The following is a 16,092-nucleotide window of genomic DNA, read 5'->3' as shown; positions in this document are numbered from 1 at the left end:
TCCTGCTGAGCAGAAACAGCTTTGTTGGTACAATAAGATGTGAATATTATCTGACTGCCCAGCTTCAGTGAATGCAGCCCACAGAGAAGACAAACTCAGGAGAGTCTCAGATCTCACCTGAGTTAGATATTTACCTTTGGTCATAAATGATTCTTGGCACTTTTCATTCCTATAATGCAGATCATGCCAACTAAATGCTAACTTTGTGGCCTTTCCCTCCATTCTGTTTATAGCAGGAAATCTCCACACCAGAATCATTCTCATTATTATCTCTGACTTTTGAAGACTGCTGGTAACTAGATAACTGGATTTAAACTACTCCAGATTTCCAAACTGATAACTTGAACATCTAATATAGCTTCCTGCATTTTTCCATCATGTGTATGCCTGAAAAAATAGCCTTTTAACTCTAAAAACCAGTGGATATTGAGGGAAATAAGGACGTTATACTTTCTTCAATTGAGATGTAGTTCACAAAAAACACACTCTAGCATGCATCGCTTGGACTTGCACATTATCAAATTTTGTCCAAACTGCAGGAAAAATTCAGTGAAATCCAGGTTCCTGGAAACAACAAAAAACCTTTGTCACTGACTTCATGGAATCAGGAGATCACCACCAGCTGTTATGGACAGAAGTTTGCTTTAATATCATTTAAGTCCTGTCCCATTATGACACAGCAAACCAATAAAGCCTTGAGGTTTCATAATGTCAAGAACAGGATGCACAGGACAGAGTAACCAGGAATGAAATGCGCAGCCTGTCAAAGGAACCTCCTATGTGTCCCCAGAAACGCTGTTTCCCAAGGTTTTAGGAACTGCAGTTGAAGTGATGTCCTGTCAAAAGGGACAGATATTTATGTCTACATCACTTGTATGCATTTACTGTTGCTAACTAATATAAACAACTCCCAGGCAGAGCCTATTTTAATCAATCATCTTTGTGACAAATATTTAGAGGTGAAATAACCTTTTAGATCATCAAGTCCATTCTACAGCCCTGTCAGGGGCACAGGGGAGGGATTTTCAGATACCGCCCCAGAATACTTCTGGTGTAAAAGGTAGAAAGCTGGTTAGCATCTTGTGCCTCCCTGATAGCTTAATACATCTTGTGGTTCAGCAACCTGTCTGAGCATACTGAGCAACATAAACACCCCATATTTTTATACATATATTTCTTCAAAAGTGAGAATTTTTGAAGTTACCTGCAAAATCCGTTTCTGCCACCGGCAGTGTTTGTATTTGTAGATACTGAAGTTAAATTGTGAGCCAATTAGCAAATCCCGTGAATCCTGAAAAACAGAACAGAAATCAGCAATATGTCCACGCTGTTATTTTGTGTCCACTCAAATGCAATCTTATTATAGGAAGGTATACAATTTGTTATCTGGTCCCTTACAGAAGCTATATTGTGTGCATAAAAAAAAATGAATAATTTTATAATCTTCAGGAAAATGCAGAGAAGGGAAGGTCATGATCCAGCTATATTAAATTTGATTTAGTTCTAATAATTAGCTATCACAAACTTTAATGCAGCAGAAGTAGAAAAGAAGCCCTTTCTCTTCTTACTCTGAGACTACAATTCCATGTAGTTTATACTGATGAGTTTAACGTTTTTGTTGACTTCAAGCCTTCTGCAAAACTTGTGCTGCTTTTTACTAGTGTTTATTTTTAATTCTCCTACTTCTTTCCAGCCAAGAAGCTAATAAGAACTTCAGAAAGTTATTTTTTAAAAAATTCCAAAATGCACCAAATTTATCTCAAAATCACTATCAGCTCCTGTGGTGCAAAAAAATTCAGACTGAGTCATTAGCACATCGTAAGATTTCACTGTTTCCTGGAGAAGGACCCCGAGAGACGCTGGTTCAAAAATCCAGAACAGAAGTGGAACTAGACAGTGAAAATTTCTCCAGAGAATTCTCTGCTGGCTCTTCTGACATGATGATGGACAGAGATTGCGATGAGAGAGGAATACAAGGCTGAAGTACTAACGTACACAATTAATGTACTCATTCTCAAACTGTTTCCACTCACCATTATCAACTTCTACTTTTCTTATACTTCTCGTAAAACAGAAAGATGTTAATGATCCACTCCTGATTGTCAGTGAAGAGATGAAGGCTTTAACAGCAGAAAAATGATTTTTTTTTGTATCAATCTGATTCTGAAGAAACCTGTGGACTAGACCTCTTGGTCCTGTTGAGCTATGCTCAGCAAAGCTATGTTGTTGTAGGATGCAAACCCAGATTTAAGCCACCCTTACGCTGATTCTACTTTTGCCTGGTGGAAGGTCAGAGCCAAGCACAGGAAATGTTAAAACTGAAGACACACTCTCCAAGGCTTTGCGTTTTGTAGCCAGCCATGCTTGTAGCCATGCCTAATGCTGAGTTGTCAAACCCTCTTATGGTGACCAGTCAATCCCCAAGAACAACCCAACACTAGGAGACCCCTCAGAGATTAGATCCATCATTTTCCTGAGGTGTTTTATGGTATCAAGCCAAGGATTTTGCCCTACATTTATTGCTACAGTACTTGATGCCGCATTTGGAAAAACAAAGCTCATATGGATACATCTCATCTAGATTCAAACCACTTAATCCAGATAATGACACCAGTGTAGCTGCAGCATCTGCATAGGGTACCCATCACACAGGATACAGGTAGCATTAGCCACTAGTACCAGACATACTTGTTATAAAATGCAGTGTGTTTGCACAAGCAGGGACTGCATCTTTGAAAGATATACAGACATGCTCCTAACACCCAGTCAGAGCATGCTCATACATTTGCATATCTTGCAAAATAGATCAAAGGAGTGACCTTACCTTTTCAGCATACAGCTCTTTCTGTGCCAAATGCAAAGCTCCTTCAACGCTCACTTCTTTATTTTTCACCATGTTCATAATTTTGAGAATTTTCTCCTGGCTCAACTGGAAAAAAGTCAATCGAATGTTTATAGAGACTGTTTTTTCATCTGGCTATTGAGGGTACAGAGTGCTTATGACAGTTACAGCTATGGTATCTGCCATAAAATTACAATTTCATTCATATTTTATGTTCTATCGACAACCTGCCCAGCAAATATAATCTCTCTTTGAAACCTGGTGAGAGTCCACAAGATATCAAATATACAGGGGCTTCTACAATTTTAGAAGATGGGGTGGTAATATCTGGAGATAAAACTGCCAGGAGGAAATCTTTTTGAGTTAGAAAATCTGGCAAGTAGTGAAAGCATCAATTTTGCATGCTTGCCTGTGTCTTACCCTTAAAGTACTGCATACAAACAACATGAAAGTAAAATCAGGACTGTTTGAAATTTTCAGGGTGAAGGGGGGAAAAATTGATGTTGGTACCAGCAGGTACAGCTGTCACGTGAACTTATCTAAACTCATCAATAAGCCAGCATTACACTTCCCCTTTATTTTACAAAAAAAGTAGGTTGCACTCTCAATAAGCTTACACACAAACTCATGCCACTCCTGGGTGAACGAGGTTGGGATTGCAGTGGCAAACAGGAATTAAGCAAATAAAAAAGGCAAGTGGCGTAACCAGGGACTCAGAACTACAGCAGCTTACACTGTTGGTAAAGCTCTTTCACAGACTTTGTAGAAGGAATAAACAACCTCCCTTTGAGACAGACCAAAGAGTTCCCTTGTGTGACATCCATTCCTCAACAGCAGCAGAACTGGGAATTTGGAAGGAGCATGTAGATTTTACCACAAGAGCTCAGGAACTTGTGATGGTTTTTTTCCCAGTAGCTTAGCTACAATATCCAATTAGCTGCAATACCCAACATTTCCTACCCCCGGAGAACGACCTCACCACCAGGAGGTAAGTCACTACTATAAAATCTTCCTTTCAAACCGTTTGAAAGAGTTTTAAAACTCTTCCAGGTGAAGAGCCCTCCCCAGGCATGTTGTCCAGCCCATGCAGGAGCAAGGGAAGGGGCAGGAGAAATGAAACGGGAATGGGAAGGTGGCCTGCCCTGCACCCAGCTGGAGCTGCTGCGGGGACTCACCCATTCAGAGACAGGCAGCTCAAAGCATCTCAGCATTGCAAGCAAACCTGCATTTGACTACCCCAAGGACGAGGCACCCAGATCTGGAATGGTTTTTGCTGTTCCTGACACAGGAAAAAGGCGGTGAAGAGCTAAACACAGGTATCCCTGGAGGGCCAGGTATGCAGGCTGGCAGGGCAAGGGTAGGTAGAATTCAGGGCTCCTGAGAGAGGAAATTTTGCCACCTGAGACTTGTGTTTGCTACCCCAAGCTGCTTCCCAGACCTCTGCAGCAGGCAGAGCTGCGCCACAGGGTCTCAAGGCTGCAGCTGTTTATCCACCCCCATCACCTTCCCGTCTGAACCAGCCTCTGCTTTACCTACGCCTACAGCTCTCCACAGATACAGCAGCTTCTCTGCTAAAAATCCCAGCACTGCAGCCACAACAAGATCCTCCCATCAACAACCTCCCTTTGAGACAGACCAAGATCCTCCATCCAAGCACCACCGTCACCTGGCACGAGTCTGACAGGCAACATAAAAATAACCCGTCACACCACAGCGGCCAGGGACCAGTAAGTCCACAGGTGTTCTCTTTTTCCGAGCCACGCTACACCGAACGCACTTCAGCTTATCAAATTTCTAACATCTCAACCAGTTTCTGATCAACAGGCACACTGTATGTTTTACAGCCTACAAATAAAAGCGGAGGTAAAAGAAAAAGAAATATTTTGTTTTTAAAGTCTCGGAATTTTCAATGCTAATATAAAGGTAATTTATGACATGGCTCCCAGCTGCAAATAGTAATGTGAACAGTGAGGAAGGAATGAAAGCAGCCTGATAATTCATTCACACTTGCTGAGGCACAGAAGGTTCCTACAATGACCTCCACATTCTGTATTTGAATGTTAAATGGCCATATATTTACACCACACACACACTGTATACAATTATATCTTAACAAGATAATTCCCCACTGAACAGGCTCTGTGTATCAAACAAGAATATGGATTTATTTGATTGAAAAATACTGTTTCCTTAAGGCTAAGCTCTGCCAGCTTTAAGGTGCAAGATCCTATTTATACAGCATAGAAATTCTTAATAGGAAGCTGGATAGTATTTTTCGCAACTGTTAGACCCCTCAGTATGGAGAAGGGTTCAAAGATTTTGCTGCAGGATGACAGTGGTAACCTAAAGATAACATCATAGCCTTAAGTCAAACACAGAATCTGATTAACATAAACAAGTATTTATTTCCTTTGCTTCAGTACACAAGTAATTCAACGAATGAGCCCAGTTCCCATTTGAATCTCATGGTGTTGTCCAGCTACACAATATATCATGCACATCTGCAAGGATGCCTCCTAAGAGTGGCCAAGAAAACAAGAGTTTCAACATGAAAAATATGAGCCTTTAATTTTTTTTTTTTTCCCCAGGATACAAGTGATTTGGGCCACCATCCCTGTTCTCGTGCAAGCAGGATACATACTCTGCAGTATCCCAAGCACTGGGTATTTTTACATCTGTCTTTCTGGCCAAATATTCTAGCTAGTGCCAAGAAACCTTGCCCCATCATCTCTACCAAAACCAAGATATTTTCGTGTAATTCACTGTGTTTCTCTTTCTCATTGCTGAAAATTTTCAAAGGCTTTTTTAATTTTTTTTTTTAACAAAAAAATTGCAGAAGGGATGGCATTTTTGTTTCTGTGACATATTTAACTCTTCATTCTGCTTACTGTCACCAAAGTCCCCTTTAGACTAGAATGAAATTCTGCCCAAGACATGAAAACAACATGGAACATCCCTTAATTTCCTTAATAATATATGAAGAAAAATGTTTGCAAAAGAGAAGCAAATCACTTTATATATTGCAAAATCATGAAGGTTAGTTAGCAAGTTGGACTACTGACAGCTAATGCGTTCCCCAGAGAGCACACAGAAGAGTGCTTGGTACAAGTTATTTTTAACAGCACCCTGTTGTTTTAATGTCTCTGTTAACTCTCTCTTTCTACACATCTGTAAGCAGGAGAGAAACATTTCAATAGACAAGAGAGGCAAAAAAGACACTTTTCAGCTTATGAGAACTGTCAAAAATATTTGTCAGAAGTCTGTCTGGCTCGCTTAGGTTTTTGACAGCCACATGTTAGCATGGTATTTTTACTTGCAAACAAGACTTGAGTAACATGTCCTGACCTTTATCATTTTGTATCTGTGGGGCTTTTCTCTCAGCACGTCACAATTTTGTAATGCTCATTCTCATGTTTGCTTTGGTTATATTTTTTTCTTAAAAAGAAACAATTTTTGTCATATTATCCACTGAAATGTCACTAAATGAGATCATGTTATATTGCCTAATAGAATGTGACTGGTGCAACCAAACAGAGTGTTTTTATCAAGGCTGGATAAAAAACCTTAGCAAAAAAAATATATTCTATTATAAAGCATGACCATTAAGGAAATACATGAGATTGCATTAATCATGCATTTGTCCACCTGCCAGGTTAAAGAACCTTGTTTGATACAGATAAAATTTTTGTCACCCACCCAAAATTTAGTAGAGCCACGTAATTGATTTGAAAGAAAAATCAAAGTTTACAATTGAAGGAAGAGTGTAGGGCTCCAGCCATTTGCTGTATATCTATTACTCTGCAGGGTGAGGTTTTTATATTTTTGGCCTAGACATGGTGTAAAATGTGTTTAGTGGCGAGATATGAGATTTTTGGCTTATTCTTGGGCAGCTGCCAATGCAGTACTCTACGTGACCCCTTCCAGGGCTCCCTGCCACTCTCCACTTACCCAGCACAGTCTCAAGGAGGCCCTAAGAGGTGTGGAAGGCTTTGCATGTAGCCTCCATGCTGTGGAAATACTACTCTAATGACTCTAGAAATGTCCCCAGACCTTCTGAGCATCAGCCAAGAAAGAGGTGTTAAACCCATGTCATCTGAGTCATTTACGGTTGATTGAGCAAAGCAGCAGAAGCCATGCAGAGCATGGGTAACCAAGTATAAGACAGGCTAGTTTTTTCCCCTGTCTCTTTTTTCTGACTCTCACCCTCTAAGACTCACTGGTTCACATTCCCTAACTGATCACAGGATTGCTGTGACTCCTGTGCAGTCAATGGCCATACACGGTCTTCTCTAGGTGGCAATTCACCACATGTAAGACCTATCTGAAGTCTCTTTCTCTCCATTACCTATAGAAGAATTTGAGCTACAGGTTTTTTCTCAGCTTATTCTTATTCTGAGGACCATCCTACCCGACTCACAATAATATGACAGCTCTCTAATGCAAAAAGACTCCTGGAACGCGCGCACATACACCCATGGAGACGTAGAGCAAGAAATCTGACTGTCAGTCAGCTATACAGATGATCTCAGTTCTTACAAACACTGGCACGATTCAGCGAGACATTATCAGGTTTACTTAGGCGAAGATCATAGCTAATATGCACCGAGCTCTATCATTTCCTGTGACTACAAACCCAAGTCATGCAGAAATCCTGCTCCCGGTACAAATGAGGAGAAATTTTTATTCAAATCTAGTCAAGCTTTTCACTGTTAAGCATTCCTTACACTTGTCCTTATTAAACATTAACAGTGTTAAACATTCTGATCCGTGTGCTGCAAGGAGAGAGACAAACCAGCTCCCGACTGCTGCGGGCCCCAGAAGGGAAGGCTGGATGGAGAGGGCTTCGTCCTCATCCCCTGCACTCCACAGCAGATCTGACTGAATGCTGGTGCTGCCCGCACAGAAAGAAATGCTCTGTTTTAACACACACGCCTGACATTTTTTATCCAGCATAGGGTCATGTTTTCATTCATTTTGGAGTCCAGGTTTTTTTAATTTTTTTTTTTTTTTTTTAATAATAGCAGATTTTGTTTTCTATCCAGAACAGCAGGACAGAGCGACTTTGAGGTAAAGCCTTTGGAGGATTTTCTGTTGACTCAGTGCCTTCCAGCTACAGTGCACAACACTTTCTCCAAAGCAAGTACAGTGGAGAAGCTTAAAAGCAAGTTCCAGGATATAATGCAGTGATTGACCTGTGATGAAGTTTCAAATAGCGACTTCCTTTTCCTAGCTGTGGTTTTAAAGACTTCTTTTCTTTTTTTAAGTCAGAGGCACTGGCTTAGTTTACTGTGGATATTTGAGTACCTCATAATATTTCACTGACCTCCACGCAACCTGCAAGTTGAACATGTCATTTAAGTGAGTTTAAAAACAGTGGTCAGAATCTGGGTCACCTCAAAAAGTTCCAATCTAGTGTTATCAATTTTCATCCCCTAATGTATTCACTTCTACAAGGTTTAAACTTGGCCCAAAGTGTACTGAGTGCTCCCATATATTTACAGGGGAGTGGCAGTCATCTGATGGGGGTATCTGAAAAGCATTCACTTGTAATTTACATGAAATATCAATACAGATGACAGATGTGATATTTTTATGTGGCAATACCATCTTTTGTAGCCAGTCATAGAGATAGACTAATATTATTTGTCAAACAGAGCTGCTATTCATCAAATAAATTATCCATCTGTAATAATGTTTTGCATTATTTGTTCAGATCTATATCTGGCTGAATAATATCTGTCAACATTTATTCAAAGAAGAAGGTATTCATCAAACAGAAGCTTGATTTCCTTGAAAACACTGGAAATTCTGCCACTTTCAGTAGGAGCTGGAGGAGCCCAAAGAAATTCTATTATAATTTATTTTTTTATTGGTATAAATGTATATAGTGATGAAGTACAACAACAACAAAAATTTCAAAGAGGTGGTCTCAAAAATAGTTAGGAACCTAAAATATAAACTGGTGCCTAGTGACACATATATAGTACAGCATACAAATTAGTCTCCCTACTTCCAGTCCTGAAAATATCGCCATATTGAGGAATGTGAATCCTCAAACATTTCTTAAATTTCCTTCTGAAAAACTGACAATCCACAGTTTCTCACACAAAGAAAATACTTTAGAGTTTCCCTCGATCATCACTTAACAGACCAACATGGACCCTCCGGCTCCAAGAGCACTTGAATCTTGTCAGGAAACAACACTCAGAAAGTAATTACTGGAGTTTCACTGTGAAAAGTCAAAGGATAAATTGAGTAGTGTTGCACGGGAGACTGACTTCATTTTGTACTATTCAGTGTTTTCATTAATGATCTGGTGATGGACTAGAGATTTTGTTTATTAAATTTGCAGACTTTGACACGAAGGTGGAAGAACTGCAAGCGGGTTGCACGGGGGATTCAAATTCAAAACAAAGTTGGCAAATGAGGGAAGAAATAATATGCAATTCAACAAGTGAGGAAAAAAAAAAAATCTATCTTGAAAAAGTTCAGCAGCAACTACCGGCTTCACAAGGACTGGCTCAGGAGCATGTTTTCTTCAGAAAAAGACCCAGAAGTTACAGCAGCTTACAAATCGACACAAGTCAACAACGTCACGCTCTTGCAGCAAAAGCAAATATCCCACTGAGAGGTTACAGGCAGCAGCACAGTCTGCAAAACACAAGTCATCTCTCCAGTGCTCAGTACCAATAAAGACTTCTGCTGGAAATGTGTGAAGTTTTCCATATCTCCAGAAGAGAGCTGGACACATTGGAGGAGTCCAGATCAGGACAATGAGAATAACCAGAGCTTTGGAAGAACACAATTTATCAGGAAAGAGAGGGAGGACTGGGATTTCCCACCTAGAAAAGGCTGGGGGAGTCACAGTCTTCAAATACATAAACAGCTGCTGCAAAATGGAAAGGAGCAGGTTGCTCCCTGTGTAGTACGATAAGAGGAAATACAATTTAAATTGCAACAAAAGAGGTTCAGCTTAGATGCTTGGAAAACAGAAAGGATAACACTACTGAACTGTCTAGGGAAGATTATGGAATCTTCAATTACTAAGCATTTTTAAGAAGAATTAAACAAAAAGCTTTATGGATGCTGTGGGATGCAAAAGCCTTGGATGGTGCTTTGATAGACGCCTTACTAGGTTTGTGCTATAACTAACCTTCTTATTTGACCCATATTTTGCATATTTGTCTTGCATTTCAATTAAGTCCAAGGCTGAATGCAAAGAACAGATGGTTTCATTGCTTTTCAAAGCATCACTTTCAGGGAAAGTGGCAGTCAGAGATTTAAAAGATTTTTTAAAACTTCAGCCAGCTTGTGAGAATTTATTCCCAATGCAGAGATGCTCCCTGAAAAAATCCCTTCTTTCAGGAGACTATATGCCACTTTATCAGACCTGACAGTGCTTGGTTGGGTATTACACAGCCTCAGCATTATTGTGATGAAGTACCAAAGAGCAGGACCTAGAGAGAAATGTTTTGCAGCAAGCCTCATCTCATAAGAAATACAGTGATGTGTTCCAAAGCTTAACTCACACATCCTGGTCCTGTTTCAGCCTAGTTTGTACTAATGGCCTGGCCAATCAGAGGCAGGAAAGGGGATGCCCTCACCAGTACAGTGTCTAGCCTATAGTACGTCAGTTCTTCAACACTAATCGGGACCAAATATGATCATCACATTAATGGTCATTCTTCTTTCCAGCCCACACCCATTAGGTGCCAGCTGTCCATGGAGTTTATTTAGTACTGACAACAACAGCTAAGGTGGATATTTCCAAGGGGCAATCTTGGAGTACAAAGATGTAGTTCTACACTTCTACGTTTTCAACTAAAGATTCACAGCAGTCTCTGAATAGCGTTTTTACGAGGTTTTCCCCTCACACTTCCTTTATATCTCAGTCCACTTGCTTGCAAACATAAGGGAGAACCTTTAGCAATTTAAAGACACAATGTATTGCTAAAATTTATGGATTATCTGATTTTGCTGCTTCACTTAATGTTAAGCAGGTGCAATACTAATTTAAGTAATCTTAAAACAGTATTTTGGTTCAGTTACCTACTAGTGATTTTCTTCAAATACCTCCCAAAATGTCTCTGCAGGTAGTACTCAAAACAGAAATTCAGACTGCAGAATATTAGATATGATTGTAAGTATTCTCAGTCTGAAAAAGGCACGATTGAAGGGCTGTCACACACTGACACACCACGAGTCATTCCTGTATATGTACGTATGGACAGAGAGACCTCAGCGTACACACCATGCAACGAACGGTGAAACCTTTCCATTTCTCCTATAGATTGCAACGATTACAATGTCAACTACCCCATTCATGCTGAAAGTACATCTGGTCAGCACTCTACAGTGAATGGGCAAGGACAAAACATATACGGAAAGCTTTACATTAGGATTGGTATTATGAAGGCTGGAGACAGGCACCACAACAAAAAAGCAGGAGTTCCCAGTGCGAACTAGTTTCCAGCTTGTATTAACCGTTTGTGTAATGAACAGGTGACATGTTCACTTCTCTTTTTGGGTGTCATTATTAAGTGAGGTTTACACCCTATTCCTCTGTCACTTTGTTTTCCTCCAAACGTTGGCCTCCACAAAAACAAACGACATTAAAAATGTAAATGAAGTGAATCCTTTCTTTTAAAAATGTAAGATTTATGTGATAAGAGACATTTCTCTGAACATTGTTGTCAGTTGAAATGAGTCAAGTGGGTGCAATATGAATTACCTAAATAGAGGCAGTTTGCCTTTGAAGTAGCTACTATGGGAAGATTTTCAAAAGCATTCAGGGATGGTTTTACAATAAGCATATTCAGTACAAGAGTAAAACTCCCATTGATTTCAGTGCCCTGCCACCACAGAAACATGCAATATGTCTTGAATATATTAAATGATACTTGATTTCAAAACAATGCTTAAGTGTGAAGTGTGTATTGAGGCATAACTTAAAAGCTACACTACAAACCGGACTGAAATAAAGAAGTTGGTTCATATAGAAGTATTTCAGTTTGTTACTAAAATATTAATGTTCTATGCCTTTAGTTGCAGTAATTAAAGTAATCCACAGTGATAAGAACTATTGAGGATTATCATATTTGCTTATTAACATCATAGTCCAATTAATCTTGTGAAGAAACAAAGATTACCACACTGTTTAAAAGTGGCATCTAATTATTTTAAAGAAAAGCATGCATCTTTGCTAGCAGGTCTACAATCCCATCTTCAGCCCTAATGTCTTGTAAAAGGAAGATGCATATCAAGTTAAGAATTGGGCTGCCAGAATTATTAAATGCTGAACAAGACTCATTTCATTATACCTGATGTTTATTAGATCATATTAGTTAACACCTGCTAAGCAAAAAGCATGAAGTTCGATATAGAGAACGTAACACTGATTTCATGCCTGTTTAACTGAGAATGCAGGGTCCCCAAGAATTTTACATTAATTAACTGGAACATTTAAAGAACAAACTCTTATGTTCAAATCAAAACACAGTCTGAGAGCTTAAGGAAAAACCCCAACAAGCATCCATCTGCTGATGTATCAGTTCTGACCTAACATTTTTTTCTCCAGGATTCTGGTTTGTTAATAAATCATCCTAGCAAAACATTTAGGTAAAAAGGGGCTATTTCTCCTTGCCATTGTCCTCCTAAATTCTGACTGACTTAACAAAAACATTTATACAGACAAGGATTGTATTCTGCTATGCTCTTAATACTTCCCTACAAAAATATGCTACATTTTCCAAACAAGGTCAGCTTCCTCAGGTTTTAGCAGAATACAATCCTTGTCTGTATAAATGTTTTTGCTATGTTCTTAATACTTCCCTACAGAACTATGCTACATTTTCCAAACAAGGTCAGCTTCCTCAGGATGGGTTAGTTGGACATATATTTATGCTGGCTCTTTAAGTCCTTTCTTAAACTCAGGAAATAATTTCCCTTCAAAAAGGGACTTGGGAATATGTGTTATGCTACCAGTTTCAGGAACTTGGACAATACTGAGAATGAAACAAGACAGATGGAGCTTCAAATGGCTCAGTAGCAGGAAATTTAACCAAAGAATTTCACCTTTGTATGGGTGATGAGGAAGACATACCTCAGGATGTGCCTTCATCCCCATCCCACGGGCATTTCTTACCCTCTTTGTTTAACAGGTTACTTCCCACTAAGTAACAAACACATGAAAATTCAAGGCACACTCCCTGGGTCTTTCAATCTTATCTTATACAAGAAACACATTCCCAAGCTTTGAGGTGCTTTTAGATGGATCAATGAGGTGAGGTCCGATTCCTACACACACTGTTTCCATATTGATGCTTTAGTCTGCCTACAGGTGATTCTGGCTTTAAGTATAGGCGCAGTCTCAAAGTAATATGGACTGATATAGCACATCTCATCCAACAGTTCTGCAGAACCACAAACACCCAGGTTCAAGACACCAGCAGGACCAAGGAAGTTCAACAGTCTCACAACTCTTCTGCACTAGCTGAAATCTGATTTTAACTGCAAGGAGCAGATTGTTCTGAATCCACATCCGTGTTGGACTGACCACCCAAAATGTACAGTCACTAGAAGCCCCAGCAGAACATCAGATTCCTGAGTTGTGATCCAACCACAATAGCCCAACTCAGAGGCTACAAGAGCTGCTTCTGAGGCTGGGTACTTGTTCATGAATACATATCAGAAGGTCTTATTTAAATGGAATCGATCCCTTGGTAACTATACAGCAAAAAATCTGCTTAAAACTGCTTTGGAAAAGACCAGGGGGAAAGGGGGGGGGAAGTCACCTAAGAGAAGTGGCCTTTAACAAAAGGTCTAATGAAACCTGTATGGGAAAGCCATGGGGATAAAGTACATTAAAGCTGTCGATTAAAGTAAAGCAGGGTGGAAAAGCAAAAGGGCTGACAACCATTCCACCTTGCACCGTGATCTTATCAGCTCTCAGAAGACTTAGATGAAAAGCCTCAGGAAGACATATAGGATATAAAAGGAGTTCACAAAAAGTTTAGCACACGCATTCTTCTCAGGTGCAGTTTAGCCTGCAAATATTCTGGTGATCGTACAATCTGAGCTTTGTGCATATGCTTTATTGCAGGCCTTGGGGAGAGAAAGAAAGGGAAAAGTAGCACCATCTGGTTACAGTTTCCTGTTTTCTGATTCTCATTCATGTAAGCCCTTTCTGGCAGCAAACATTTGGTTATTTCCACATCTGTGCTGCCCCTGACCTCCCCCATGATACCCGAAGAAAGAAATAAAAGCAATGATTCATAAGCTGCATCTCAGGCCAAGCAACAAACACATGAGCTGTAGACAGCAGAGAAGGGGAAAACGCTTCCGCACTGGATTTGTGCCTTTTCAACACCACTGTCACCAACAGCTTCTCCGAATAGATCCCAGCACCTCAGCATGTCGTTATACCGAATAGTGCCAGATGGGACCTGCAATTTTATTACACTTCAGGTGCCATTACTTCAGGTGAAACAATTAGTATCTGTCAAGCTAAATGACTCTGTCTTTGGATCACCTGTTACGCTGCCCTCCACAAAATCTTCAAAGACCGAGGAGGTTGATAAAGTATGGAGGTAAGCAAAGGCTGCAATTTGTCCAGTGCCCTTTTTCCTCTTTGACAAACCAAAGAGCAACGAGAAGGTTTCTCAAATTGCTCTGAGCTTATCTAGAGCCTTGTCTAGAAAGTCTTCTCTATGAACCTCTCGTACTTCTCAGGGGAAGAGGGGAATCACGCAAACAGGGCTGGATTCTGCCCAGCTGTCACCTCCTGCTCAAAGCCCGCAGTAATTGCCAGCCTCAGTGGCTGCCCAGGACTGACTCAGATCACTCCACCACACCTCCTCACAGCCTGCACACCACACAATCATTCTTTCTCCTAATTGCTCTTTGCTCCAGGTCACACACAGGGGAATCTCTGCCGATACATCCAATCAGCTGTCCGAGTTAGAGAGGAGTTTTCCACTGCTTAATCCTCCAGATAACAAACTTCCAAACATGAAATTATTGAAACAAGTAGAATGCTACAACAACCATATATCTGGCAGGCACTCCCAGACAGATTCAATAGTGCTGCAAGCTGATGTATATTCAATTTTGGCATATCAATCACTTCAAATTCCAGTATGATTATCAGAAGACTGTATTTGCCTATAATACCTGCATTTCTTCCTGTAATATTGCACTTCTTTTCCACTCCAATTACCTTATGGAAATTTTTAGTGCAGATAATGTATAGTATTAATAAATCCTCTCTAAGATGGCAATAGAAAGACAATTTTTCTCTTTTTGTCCCTTTGTTTGTATCAGGAAAACCTCACACATTTCAACTTTCTGAAGAATAAAGCAAAGAAAAATAGTTTCATACACATCTTCTGCAAACATTTTCTGATATATTAGACCAGTCTGAGTTCATATCACATAATAATCAATTACATTAAACAATCTACTACAAATTCCTTGCCAATAAAATACAAAGTCATTTTCAGTTTCTGATATGCCATCTTTTCCGTTACGCACAACAAATAGCACTTTCACGCAAGCCGTAACAGTTTCTGCCTTTACCTGTGAAAAAGTGTCTTGTGTTCTTGTATTATCCATGTCTGTGAAAATTCAATTTGTTTCATCAGTATCCCACAGGGTTGCAAACTACAGTTTATTCATGAATCACACCTGCTTTTCCACAGCACAGTTCTTGTTCTTTCTCTCTGCTTCTCTCTTATGAAATCTTGCAGCCAATGGCTTTTATTAAGTGTTACTTCCTTTTATGCTGAGAACTGAAAGAAACAATAGTGATGCTTTGCTTCCTTATGGCAGCTCTGCGAGAAGACAAAAAAATGTAGAAGTTGTTTGTTTGCTTTTCCTGAACTGATATTTATGTTCTAGTGACTTCCTGAAATCACTGAGCCATGAATGTTGAAATTATGATTTATTACTGTACATTGGATCTATCCGAACACCCAACTTCTTAGTTACCAAAACAAATTTCATACTAAATGTAACAAAGTTTGCCTGAGGAATTACAAATAGAGTGTTCAATTTTCACAGCAATATTTCTATGCAGAGCAGCAATGTTTAACATGTCGTCAAACTCCAGCATTAATATGTGCATATTGGATGAAAGTACAAAGGCACCTGCAGGTTAATGTACAAGATTCCTGTAAAGATAAATGGCATTTTAAACTTTGTCTTTGCTATCTGCATTGGAGGAGAGAGTCTAGTGATTAAAAGAGGGAATT

At 39.7% G+C, this 16,092-nt stretch overlaps 1 protein-coding gene across 1 annotated transcript in view; it reads right to left on the bottom strand.

The window, feature by feature from the left end:
* The window catches only part of LOC104512309 (formin-H-like), a 44,605-nt gene that overhangs the window by 22,039 nt on the left and 6,474 nt on the right, over positions 1–16,092 (bottom strand). The window contains exons 3-4 of the mRNA XM_010155229.1: positions 2,825–2,929; positions 1,205–1,291 (exon numbers count right to left, since the gene is read on the bottom strand). Of these exons, the coding sequence (XP_010153531.1) occupies positions 1,205–1,291; positions 2,825–2,929 (192 nt within the window). The remainder of the gene's footprint in view (positions 1–1,204; positions 1,292–2,824; positions 2,930–16,092) is intronic.

The sequence above is a fragment of the Eurypyga helias genome, unplaced genomic scaffold, assembly GCF_000690775.1.
Source record: "Eurypyga helias isolate BGI_N326 unplaced genomic scaffold, ASM69077v1 scaffold6007, whole genome shotgun sequence".
In the NCBI taxonomy this organism is placed as follows: Eukaryota; Metazoa; Chordata; class Aves; order Eurypygiformes; family Eurypygidae; genus Eurypyga; species Eurypyga helias.
The sequence above is the reverse complement of the archived record's forward strand: the minus strand, read 5'-3'. Positions and strand labels throughout refer to the sequence as shown.